Source organism: Neoarius graeffei, chromosome 17, assembly GCF_027579695.1.
Source record: "Neoarius graeffei isolate fNeoGra1 chromosome 17, fNeoGra1.pri, whole genome shotgun sequence".
Taxonomy (NCBI): Eukaryota; Metazoa; Chordata; class Actinopteri; order Siluriformes; family Ariidae; genus Neoarius; species Neoarius graeffei.
Genome location: NC_083585.1, coordinates 44,332,291 through 44,344,853, shown reverse-complemented (window position 1 = coordinate 44,344,853; position 12,563 = coordinate 44,332,291). Strand labels below are relative to the sequence as shown.

Sequence of the window (12,563 nt, the reverse complement as noted above, 5' to 3'; positions counted from 1 at the left end):
TAATGTTAAAACTCATTCAGATATGTTCATGATGTAATGTCCAAACTGAATTGAAATAAAAATGTTTAAAAAAAAAAAAAAAACGAACATGTAACGGATTGTACCTCCGTGTCCTCGCCCTCAAACGGCTCATTGACATCTCCACTGCCTTCGTTACTCTCTTCTCCCTCTACCATTGCTCCATCCTCATCTTCATCCTCCTCCTCTCCATACTGCTGAAGGAGGGACAGGATAAGCCAAAAAAAAAAAAAAAGTGTCAGAAACATCCAAAATCTTATCAGAACACACGTCTCCAGTTCATCAACTGTTAATTACTACCAACTGTTCATGAATATATTTAAACAAAAAAAAAAATTTTTAGTAAGGCATGAGGAATGTTGATATTAAATACAAACATTAAAGGTACTTCTATAAATTTTCCTGCCAACTGTCTGACCTGTCCAGCCTCCGCTCCACCCCCGTCTTCCTCACTGTTGCTGTCTGTCTCAATGACGATGACATCGTGCCTGTGTTCGTAGGTTGGTTCTTGAGATTCACTCACTTGATCCAAGGGAACAGACTGAGACAGGGTCTCTTCTACACCTAACGCATTATAGCCGTCCTGTAAGATACAAAGCACACACAGAAAGACCGTCTTTAAATATCCATACAATTTAAAAAAAACAAAAAAAAAAACTGCCTAGTTAGGGCCTCTGCATGCTCTTGCGACAAGGCTGTCACAGATAGCTTTTCGCAGACAGTTGTAATTTATCGTTGAGCGGGGAGTAATAGGCGTGCGCGATGTTATTCACCGCCACAACGCAAGGGGGCGCGAAGTCGCGAAATCGCTAGGAGTAGTTGGTGGGTGTGATTAGTGGAGTGTTTATCCTCCGGTTACTTATAATGACTAGCCTGGCAAGCCAGACTAAATGTGAATATTTAGTCTGGCCTCGATCCGTAGACATTTCCGACGGGGGTAGGAGGAACAAACCGCTGTCTTTCAAACTGTCTCTGTGCGTATAGGCCAACGCTCTGACCAATCAGAGCAACAGTGACTGTGACGTAGTCAGAGCAACAGAAAGCAGTGGGGGAGACCTTGAAATAAATAATTTTTCAAAATGCGTATTAATTAATAAACAGGTTCTAGATATTAAGAAGTTTGGAGATAATGACCACAAGTTTGGAGTCTGTACCACATACACTTTTTTTTCCCCAAGTGTTTTTCAAGGGTTTGCTTAAACTGTTTTTGAGAGTTTTTATTTAGTGGTGTTTGGTGAAATAATTTCCCTTAAATTTAAAATAACGGGAAAATAAGAAACAATCAAAAAGTAATGTTTCAAAGCTGTTTATTAATTCTTCGTACTGCACAAACTAGCCCCATCCTTTTGGCTACGAGCGGAGCCAGCTGGTAGATCAGACTTTTGCCATAGCCGGTCGGCAAAACGGCGAAAACGTCCTTCTTGAAAAGGAATGAGCGGAGAGCCTCTTCCTGCTCATGTTTCAACGAAAACTCCAAGTCTAATTCTTCTAAAACTGATTCCAAAGCAGAGTCAAACGCGCGCTGTTCACTAGCTGTAGCCATCTTTCCTGCTGTGCTTTCTCCAGCGTCGCGCAGATTTGTCGTCACTCCTGCAAAAGCCCGCCCAAAGAATCCAAACAAAAACCTTGCGTTGTGATTGGCGGGCACGATTTGATGCCTGGGGTGTTTTTGTTTATATGGTGCGAGGCTAGACCCACTCGCTAGGCAAAAATATTTTTGGCCGCTAGGCGGGTGGGTCTAGTTTACTAGGCTATATAATGACTAGAACTGGAGTCGTATAGATGTCCGTACTTCCTCACTTCCTCGATCAACCGCTCTTCGTGCTGCTCCATCTTCGCTCGTGTTTTTAAAAATGGCGGTCGTGAAAATAAACCAAACCGGGAAAGTAGGGAAGCGGAAGTGCGTGTACAGCGGATGTAGAGTGGACCAATCAGAGCCCTCTTGTCTGCGACGCTGTCTGCGAGGCTTCTGCGGTGGTCACAATTTTTGGGAGGTGCGCGCAGAGCGTCTGCGAAGGTGGGGGGGCTACGCAGACGCCATCTGCCACGCCATCTGCGAGGACTGCGTTGTCAGCATAAATTGGCCTTTAGGCAGCATTTCTGTGTTTTTACAATAACATTTTTTTCTGAAAGCACCGAGGCTCCTTATTCAACTCAATGTTATTTGAACAGCACTTTTAAATAAAACAATATGGATTGTTTTATTTTTTTTTTTTTACAGAAATTTGGACATCACTTTGTTTTCAGGTTAACAGAAGCTGTTCTGTAATTCAATATAACACCACCTCACAGATTATGTGCATCATGCTAATTTTTGCCTCACTCCCAGTATTCAGGCTTTTATTCGCACAAAATTATAGCAAGATTTACCTCACTAGCATCTGGGGCTTCCAGTGTACCTTCAGGAGCTTCAGCTTCTGCATCATTACTCTCCTCAGTACCGATATCCTCCTGCTCAGACAAAATAACCTCCTTAGACAGAGCTTCACCTAAAAACTACAAGCTACACTACAAACCTTGCAAACAAATCTGTTAAACCTCTGGTGTAACAGCTAATTTAAGAATTAAATTAAACAAGGTGCGTTTTTACCCTGTAGCAAGTTCTGCAACTTGTAAGCAGACATTTATGTATACTTGCTATTATCCATCTATTTTACACAGCTGTTCATAGCCACCCTGTACACCCAGACACAAAACAAAACATTTTTGCCTATGAAGCACACCTCCATGCCGACTCTGTGGATGAGACAGATCTTCTTAGCTGTAGGGGGTTCGTTAAGGTCATCCTGTGTGCTCTCAGTCACCTCAGTGGTGCTTTCCAGCTCATCCTCTCGTATACGCTTCTGCAGAGATGAACCTGCGCTTGCAGACACTTTAAAAAATAAAAAAATAAATAAATAAAAACCCCACACAAATTGGACAGGCACATTACATGTATTCCTATTTTATTCTTGAGTGTTATTTTTGGCTTTCTTAATTGATTACACATGATTGAGCCGATCAAAATAGTGTCATGCAAGCTTAGCAAATTGGCTGATATCCGTTTTTGATTTCAAATATTATTCATAATGTCTTCTTTTTAATTTATAAAGACAAAACGTTTTCGAAACCTGTGCAGTCGTTTAAGTTTTTTTGATATCGTTTTCTGTAGTATTTAACATCTGTAACAAGGCTGCAGGGGTTGACGGGATCCCTGTAGAAGCCATCACAGCGTGTGGCGAGACTGGCATCAGATGGCTCACTGGTATCTTCCAGAAAGTATGGGTGGAACAGTGTGTGCCGGAGGACTGGAGGAAATCGATTGTCATACCGATATGGAAGAAGAAAGGGAACAAGAAAGAACGCAGCACATACCGAGGCATCTCCATCATCAGTCACACGGGTAAAACATTTGCAAAAATTCTTGAACAACGCACAAGAGCAATTGCAGACCCGATGCTCAGTGAAGCCCAGTTCGGCTTTCGGAAAGGGAGGGGCTGCACGGACACAATTTTTGCACTCGGACAACTCTGTGAGAAGGCTTGCGAGTATCAAAAGCATCTCCGCCTTGTCTTTGTCGATCAGGAAAAAGCTTTCGATCGGGTAAACAGGAACAAACTTTGGCAGATTTCAGAACGGTACGGTGTAAAGGGCCAACTTCTAGAGAACATAAGAGCACTTTACCATAACAGTCAGAGTGCAGTACAAACACCAAATGGTCTCTCCAGCTGGTTCCAGATAAGGTCCGGAGTGAGACAAGGATGTGTACTCTCACCTCTACTGTTCATAGTGTACATGGATAAAATCACAAAGGAAGCTAACCCAGATCCAGAGTCCTTGAACGAATTGCTTTTTGCTGACGATCAAGGTATCCTGAACGAGAGCAAGGAGGAACTCCAGCACCACACAGATGAGCTAAACAGTGCATGCGATCGTCACGAGATGAAGATCAGCATTGGGAAGACAGAATCCATGTCAGTTGGCCGCTGCCCAGAGAGACTGGAGATCACAGTTAATGGACAACTCTTCAAACAAACCACGGAGTTTAAATACCTGGGGAGCATCTTTACAGAGGATGGGAAATTAGACAGAGACAAGAATAAAGAAAGCAAACTCTGTCAACTACCAGCTAGCACCTCTACTAAGGCACCCAAGTATTCCTATGGAGACCAAGGCCAGACTGATCAATACCATCTTCGTTCCGACACTCGCATACCAGTGCCAAACCTGGACCCTGAACAGAGCACAGGAGAGAAAACTCACAAGCTGCGAGATGAGGGTCCTGAGAAGAGCAGCTGGAAAGACAAGGAGAGACAGGTTGAGGAACGAAGTGGTTAGAGAGATGGTTGGAACCAAACCTGTCCGACAGTTCATCGCCAAGCAGAGAGTACAGTGGTTTGGTCACCTGACGAGAATACCAACCACACAGGATGTTAAACTTTATCCTTCCGCTTGTGCCTGGGGGGGCGTCGCGGGGAGATGTAGACGTTTCTCTGCAGCCAGGCGAGTAGCCTCCTGGAGAGTCAGGCCATGTGCACGGAGGGTCTCTGCTACTCCCTCTATCCATCTGCGGCGTGGTCTCCCTCTGGCCCTGACACCTGAGTGTCTGGCGGTGTAGGCTGTTAAGGCCTACACCTGGCTGCAGAGAAACGTCTACATCTCCCCGCGACACCGTCCCCCCCCCCCAGTTTAACATCCTGTGTGGTTGGCATTCTCGTCAGGTGACCAAACCACTGTACTCTCTGCTTGGCGATGAACTGTAGGACAGGTTTGGTTCCAACCATCTCTCTAACCACTTCGTTCCTCAACCTGTCTCTCCTTGTCTTTCCAGCTGCTCTTCTCAGGACCCTCATCTCACAGCTTGTGAGTTTTCTCTCCTGTGCTCTGTTCAGGGTCCAGGTTTGGCACTGGTATGCGAGTGTCGGAACGAAGATGGTATTGATCAGTCTGGCCTTGGTCTCCATAGGAATACTTGGGTGCCTTAGTAGAGGTGCTAGCTGGTAGTTGACAGAGTTTGCTTTCTTTATTCTTGTCTCTATCTCTCTAATTTCCCATCCTCTGTAAAGATGCTCCCCAGGTATTTAAACTCCGTGGTTTGTTTGAAGAGTTGTCCATTAACTGTGATCTCCAGTCTCTCTGGGCAGCGGCCAACTGACATGGATTCTGTCTTCCCAATGCTGATCATCAGCCTTAACAGCCTACACCGCCAGACACTCAGGTGTCAAGGCCAGAGGGAGACCACGCCGCAGATGGATAGAGGGAGTAGCAGAGACCCTCTGTGCACATGGCCTGACTCTCCAGGAGGCTACTCGCCTGGCTGCAGAGAAACGTCTACATCTCCCCGCGACGCCCCCCCCCCCAGGCACAAGCGGAAGGATAATGTTTAACATCTGTGCTGAAATATCACATGACCAGATGCAAACTGTCTCTTGCACAGATAATGAGACACTTCAAAGCATTCTTGCATACTGAGGGTCAATTAGCAAGTTTTTTTTTAAATTAATAATCATCAAAGCTGGTGCTTTAGGTGGTGCAGCGTTTGATCCTACCAGTTAGACCCCGAAGCCGCCGCCAGGCGCCACTAAAACCGCCATTTAGAATTTGAGCCGCCGCCAGCCAATAATTTTGTAAGCCAATTTGAGCCGCTATCTAATAAAATTTGGCTGAGCCACTAAGAATTGTGTACATCAAATAATGGGTTTATCCACATCATGAGCTACAAGAAAAGTGACACAAACATGATCAACTGTACACACTAGTAGTAACACAATAGAGACGTATAGGCATACACTGTAGAGATTTAGAACTGATATCACAGCACAGAGAGCCACCACAAGCTTGCCGTTGTGACTACCTGTCTGGCTTCCCGCCCCTCACACCGTTACCACGATACACTGGGGAACCCGGGAACCCACCCAGAGCATCAATAGACTCCGATATCGACAAGATGGCTGCATTCTTTGCTGCTGCTGAGGGAAAGTGTAAAGGTATTTTTTTTTGTTTGTTTCACATACTTCGAGATTGATAAAAAAAAAAAAAAAAAAAAAAAAAAAAGTACTCCACCACTCTACTTTCATCATAGTAAGATAGCTGCCAGTCCTTCACTGGTCATTGCTAGTGAGAGTAGATAGCTAGATGCCTTCCTCGAACAATCCAGATTAGCTTATTATTAGCACTGAACTACAATCTTGCTAGATTTATATTTACAATGAAGTAAGAGACCAGGGGACCTGTGGTAATTTGCTATTTATTCCCCCCATTTGTTTGATCCGTTCGCCCGGATATATGCCACACAGTGACGTCCAGTATCAGCCATTTGTAGCCATAAACATTTTGGTGGCTGCAGCAGCCATTAAGGTTTTGGCTGAGTCAGCTAGCCAGCCAATAATTTCATCAGCCAGCCATTATCCTGAAAACAAATGGCTTCGGGGTCTACTACCAGTGGCTGGCTGATTTATGAACCATGAATAGAGCTCATTGTATTTTTTACTCACCTGTGCCAAACACAGCAGTGGAGGTGGACGGTCTCTCCATTTGAGAGCTGTGCACTGCCTCCATCATGGGTGCTGCAGACTCTTGACTGGTCTGCTGTTGGGTGGGCTGGACAAAGGCTGTAGCTTGGCTCTGCTGCATTGTGATGATCGACTGAGTGCTCTGAACGTTTGGACTGGTGGAACGCACAGAACCGCTACCAAACACGGTCACATGTTCCACCGGCGCCTCAGTCGGCTGCAGAGCTGTAGTGATTATGATAAATACATCTATAACAACTGATAGAAAGTGTGCGAGTTAATTAAGCTAGGCCGTGTATAAAATGCGGACAAATTACAAAAAGAGTTAGCTAAGATTTAGCTACGCACAGCTAAAATAAATAAAATTTACCCGTGCACTCAAAAAAAAAAAAAAAAAATTAATTGGTCACATTTTCTAAACGTGCATGTTCAGGAGCACTTCAAGTCACATTAACCGTAATGAAAACAACGCTTCGGTTTCTCACCCTCCTGCGTCTCTGTCTGTGCTGTGGGCATGACTGTGGCGGTCGGAGTTGGTGTGGTAACAGGAGCGGGCGTGATCATAGGTCTGATGCTTGCTCTTGGCGTGGCTTTGCTGCCTGGAATGGACGAAGGTTTGCTGGTTGCTCCAGCTACAGGAGTAGGCTTGATGTTAGCTGTAGGTGGCTCACTGGTGCTAGCACTGCGAAGTTAAGATGCCATCAAGTTAATATTTTAATCAAATAACTAGGGCTATCAAAATTAACGTGTTAATCGTTGCGATTAATTTAAAATAGTTAACATGTTAAAATAAATTAACGCAATTAACCCAGCTGCGTTCTGTTTACTTCCTGTGTGGGGGCTGCGAGGACACGGATGCCTCGAAACCTCATTCTAGCCAGAGGCAATCCCTAACTAAAGATGGAGATCAACGGTGAAGGAGTTTTGGGCAGAAAGTTTCAATATAAAAAGCTGCCTGACGGAACCATTGAGAAAACAAAACAAAAGCAATTGGCACAGCTTACAAAGCCAAATTCAATAATCACAGAAGCACCTCAACTTTAAAATATCACCTTCACGCACAACACCTCGTGGAAACCATCTGTACTGTTCACCAGTCTACATTACGGGACTGTGCTACTCATGAGTGAATAACTACACCGGTCAGTGAAAAGATTACCAAAGCTTCGGCTATTTCGATAGCTAAAAACTTCCAACCGATGAGCATTGTGTTTTCTTGTATGTGTACTTACTTACTTTCTCTCTCTCACACCCCCCTTGATTTTAAAATCAACCGGCACTTTATAGGCTTCAGCTTTCTTTCGGCAACTGCATACAGTGCCTTGAAAAAGTATTCATACCCCTTGAACTTTTTCACATTTTTCCACCTTACAACCACGAACTTAAAAGTTTTTTATTGAGATTTTATGTGATAGACCAACACAGAGTAGCACATAATTGTGAAGTGAAACGAAAATGATAAATGGTCTTCAAAATTTTAAACAAATAAAAATCTGAAAAATGTGATGTGCATTAGTATTCAGCCCCCCTGCGTCAATACTTTGTAGACACCTTTTGCTGCAATTACAGCTGCAAGTCTTTTGTGGTATGTCTCTACTAGGGATGGCGAAAACTAAAAATCTTGACCGACCATCGAGCCTCATTAGCCGGTTAAAATCGGTTAACCTACGAGTTTAATTACAGGGATGCAAACGGCGCACCTTTTGGCGGATGCCGCCTTTTTCACGGCTGAATCGTGCAGATCCGTTTTTTTTTTTTAGGGGGGGCGTTGGAGTGTCTGAATAATTTCATCAGAGTAAATTCTGTATTAAAATTACTAAATAAGCAAATGCCGTTACAGTCCATGAAACATAGGAAGTATGAGAAGCAAACAGTAAATCAGAAAGCTGCGCACGTTTTCGCGGAAGCTGCGCAGATGTGCGCAGCTTTCTGATTTACTGTTTTCTTCTCATACTTCCTATGTTTCATGGACTGTAACGGCATTTGCTTATTTAGTAATTTTACTACAGAATTTACTCTGATGAAATTATTCAGACACTCCAACGCGCCCCCCCCCCAAAAAAAAATAAATAAATAAAAGGATCTGCACGATTCAGCCGTGAAAAAGTCGGCATCTGCGCCTTTAATTTGTGTGGAGATATATGATCTGCAATAACATGCATTGTTGGCTACAGACCGAAACATACTTTCAGAATGCACTGGCCAAGGCAGGACTAAACTCCATGTGCCTTCTAATAATAATTAAAAAAAAAAAACAGAATAGTAATTTGTAAGCTAAAAAGCCTGTGTCTACACTTTTCTTTCGCCGAGTGGCAGCTGTCTTCAACTGGGGCGGGATATGACTGAATGGGTGTTTCTGATTTGTCAGCTGTCGTCCTTACACCGCATGGCATGCCCCAAGCGTTAACAACACAGAATTCCAGGTTCTCTGCTCCAAAATCGGCAGCTTCAAAACGATTGATTTTTTTTTTTAACCGACAACCAAAAAAAAAATTAACCGGTTGACGCTGATTCGGTCAACCATCGGTCATCGGTTAACATCCCTAGTCTCTACCAGCTTTGCACATCTAGACACTGAAGTTTTTGCCCATTCTTTTTTGCAAAATAGCTCAACCCATGGCTCTACATTAACTTTTGAAACCACTTGTCCTGTTGGTCAAGTTGAACGGAAATTTACTTGTCCGAATGTGAAGTTGACTTGTCCGAAGAAATATTTGAGGGGAGAAAAAAAAAAAAAAAACACCTTGTTGGGTTACAAATATCTTAATTGCATTTGTTTCTGAATTCACAACATATGCATAATATCTATGAATCAAAAGTTTGGACAAGAGAAACAACACTCGTCACTAGTTTGGACAAGAGAAACAAATAAAAACAACTGATAACAAAATTGACTGATTAATACTGTAAATGACTGATTATTATAACTAGATTTCAGTGTATCAAATGACAAGATAATATAGATAGTTTTCACATGACGTCACAGAGTCGGGGATTCCCTGGTGGCGGCCATCTTGCGGGGCAAGCTTACCGTACGGGTCACTGAGCACACATTGTAACGCGCGAGTTACATTTATTTATATATTATTTACATTTACAGTTACATTATTACTATTTAAAGCTAGCAATGGTGCACACCTGTTGTATTCACGGCTGTCGTAATAGGTCAAATGAAGTAGTCAAGCGGAGCTTTTATGTAATTCCCACTGTACGGGAGCACAAAGGCGAGCAAACAAAGAAACTCAGCATACATTTGGTACAAGGCTGCAAACGTGATTATTACTGGCCTATAAATTGTCATATTTATCATAAACACAAAATGTAACAAGCCTACATACCAGTTAATTATATTACAAAGTTTATACTGACATGGTACTGTAATACCACTAATGGATGTAAAATTTGTCTTAAATCAACTCAATATTATACACACACATTTATATGCAGTGTTGAGAGCTCTAAAATTCCAATGTTTACATACCTTGGCTGTAATTAGGACACGGCTCTCACTTGTTTTTATATGGTGGACTTCGCGGACCCAGCCACAGACAAAATAATTGTATGACTCCAGCGACTTGTATGCTTTGAGGTCGTCAAGTGTGTAGGCGCTTTTAGTATTCACGAAATAGTTCACAATATCAGGGTACGATATGGATGGCAGCCCTGCATGGTCACTTGAAAATGCATCTTTGTCCACTTCGTAGGGGTCAATTCCCCCAATCAAGGCCAGTTTGGCTGCATACCATTGTCGTGAGATGTCGTCCAATGTATCCATATACTTCCGTTTGCTTGATTTTGCCGACATTGATCTTTATTTTAGAAAACTGACTATATAACTTAATAAATTCGTCCGAGATAACGTAGCCGGCAGTGGCGATGGTCTGTTTTGTTTGCCCCGCAAGATGGCGGCTGGGGGGCGTTCCCCGGAATGCCGTGACGTCAGTGAAAACTATCTATATCTTGTTATGAAAACCTCCACACCTCTATTGACTCGCAGATGAATGGATACAAATAAAGTTTCTATTCATCTTCATCCATCAACCCTTGAGTTCTGCTCCATCAATTGGACTCCATCAATCATTAATTTATGAGAAATTGAAAACCAGAAAATTAAAATTGTATATTATATATATATATTTTCATTTTTAAATTATTAATTTTGAATATATATCCTCCACTGATTAATTGTTGTCCAATTATTCAGTGTGGCTCCTGTATGGTATTTAATGGTCAAAAAAAAGATAATTTCAAATAATCCATAATTATATCTAAATTATAGAGCCCTATGTTTCAAATCCCTAAACTCCCATTACTAATTAGTTAATTAATACAGCCGGTAACCTAATTAGCAGCCATTTGACAGCTTGGTATTTCCTAGATAACTTTCCCCACTCCCACCTCACTCCCTGTCAATCCACACGCATGCAGGCGCACATTCCCCGCCAGCGCACGCTCGGCTATATAACGAACACCATCAACAACAATTCAAAGATTTGGAAATTACCACACACTCAACGTAAATATACAGTTGAATAATGATCCCGCCAACAGAAATGTCGTCAAATCCACGTGTATGACACGATTAAAACCAATCATAAACGACCGTTTACTTTTCAGCTCAAATACACGAAGTGGTATTGGCCGGTTTCGCAAGTGGAATATTGCGCATGCACACATCGCTCTTTCCTAATAGAAACATCCGGCGATTCATCAAAACATGTCGAGTGAGATGCTTCGGAAATCATGTGAATAAACTGATAAATTTGATATGTAACCCGAATATCGGCGTATTTTGGCACTTGTCCAATCGGACAAGTAACTGAGACGATGAACTTGTCCGACATTAAGTATCACTTGTCCCGGACAAGCAGACAACCGTTAATGTCGAGCCCTGCAACCTCAGGCAGATTGGATGGAGAGCGTCTGTGAACAGCAATTTTCAAGTCTTGCCACAGATGCTCAATGGGATTTAGGTCTGGACTTTGACTGGGCCATTCTAACACATGAATATTCTTTGATCTAAACCATTCCATTGTAGCTCTGGCTGTATGTTCAGGGTCATTGTCTTGCTGGAAGGTGAATCTCCTTCCCAGTCTCAAGTCTTTTGCAGCCTCCAACAGGTTTTCTTCCAGGATTGCCCTGTATTTAGCTCCATCCATCTTCCCATCAACTCTGACCAGCTTCCCTGTCCCTGCTGAAAAAAAAGCATCCCCATAGCATGATGCTGCCACCACCATGTTTCACAGTGGGGATGGTGTGTGCAGGGTTATGAGCAGTGTTAGTTTTCCACCACACATAGCGCTTTGCATTTAGGCCAAAAAGTTCAACTTTGGTCTCATCTGACCAAAGCACCTTCTTCCACATGTTTGCTGTGTCCCCTACATGGCTTCTTATGCCTGTCTTTCAGCAATGGCTTTCTTCTTGCCACTCTTCCAAAAAGGCCAGATTTGTGGAGTGTACGACTGATAGTTGTCCTGTGCACAGATTCTCCCACCTGAGCTGTGGATTTCTGCAGCTCCTCCAGAGTGATCATGGGCCTCTTGGCTGCTTCTCTGACCAGTGCTCTCCTTGCTCGCTCTGTCGGTTTAGGTGGACGGCCATGTCTTGGTAGGTTTGCAGTTGTGCCATACTTTTTCCATTTTTGAATGATGGATTGAACAGTGCTTCTTGAGATGTTCAGAGCTTGGGATTTTTTTATAACCTAACCCTGCTTTAAACTTCTCCAGAACTTTATCCCTGACCTGTCTGGTGAGTTCTTTGGTCTTCATGATGCTGTTTGTTCTTCAGTGTTCTCTAACAAACCACTGAGGCCTTCACAGAACAAGTGTATTTATGCTGAGAGTAAATTATGCACAGTAGGACTCTATTAACTAATTAGATGACTTCTGAAGGCAACTGATTGCACTGGATTGTATTTAGAGGTATCAGAGGACAGGGGGCTGAATACTAATGCACACCACATTTTTCAGATTTTTATTTGTTTAAAATTTTGAAGACCATTTATCATTTTCCTTTCACTTCACAATTATGTGCTACTCTGTGTTGGTCTATCAC

At 42.9% G+C, this 12,563-nt stretch overlaps 1 protein-coding gene across 4 annotated transcripts in view; it reads right to left on the bottom strand.

The window, feature by feature from the left end:
• tpra (translocated promoter region a, nuclear basket protein) overlaps positions 1-12,563 on the bottom strand; it is a 110,858-nt gene that overhangs the window by 7,205 nt on the left and 91,090 nt on the right. For 2 of the 4 annotated variants that reach the window (XM_060944291.1, XM_060944293.1), the window contains exons 36-41: positions 6,995-7,191; positions 6,492-6,734; positions 2,742-2,890; positions 2,389-2,469; positions 437-601; positions 105-215 (exon numbers count right to left, since the gene is read on the bottom strand). In XM_060944291.1, the coding sequence (XP_060800274.1) occupies positions 105-215; positions 437-601; positions 2,389-2,469; positions 2,742-2,890; positions 6,492-6,734; positions 6,995-7,191 (946 nt within the window). The remainder of the gene's footprint in view (positions 1-104; positions 216-436; positions 602-2,388; positions 2,470-2,741; positions 2,891-6,491; positions 6,735-6,994; positions 7,192-12,563) is intronic. The other 2 variants (XM_060944292.1, XM_060944294.1) reach the window with 1 other exon arrangement.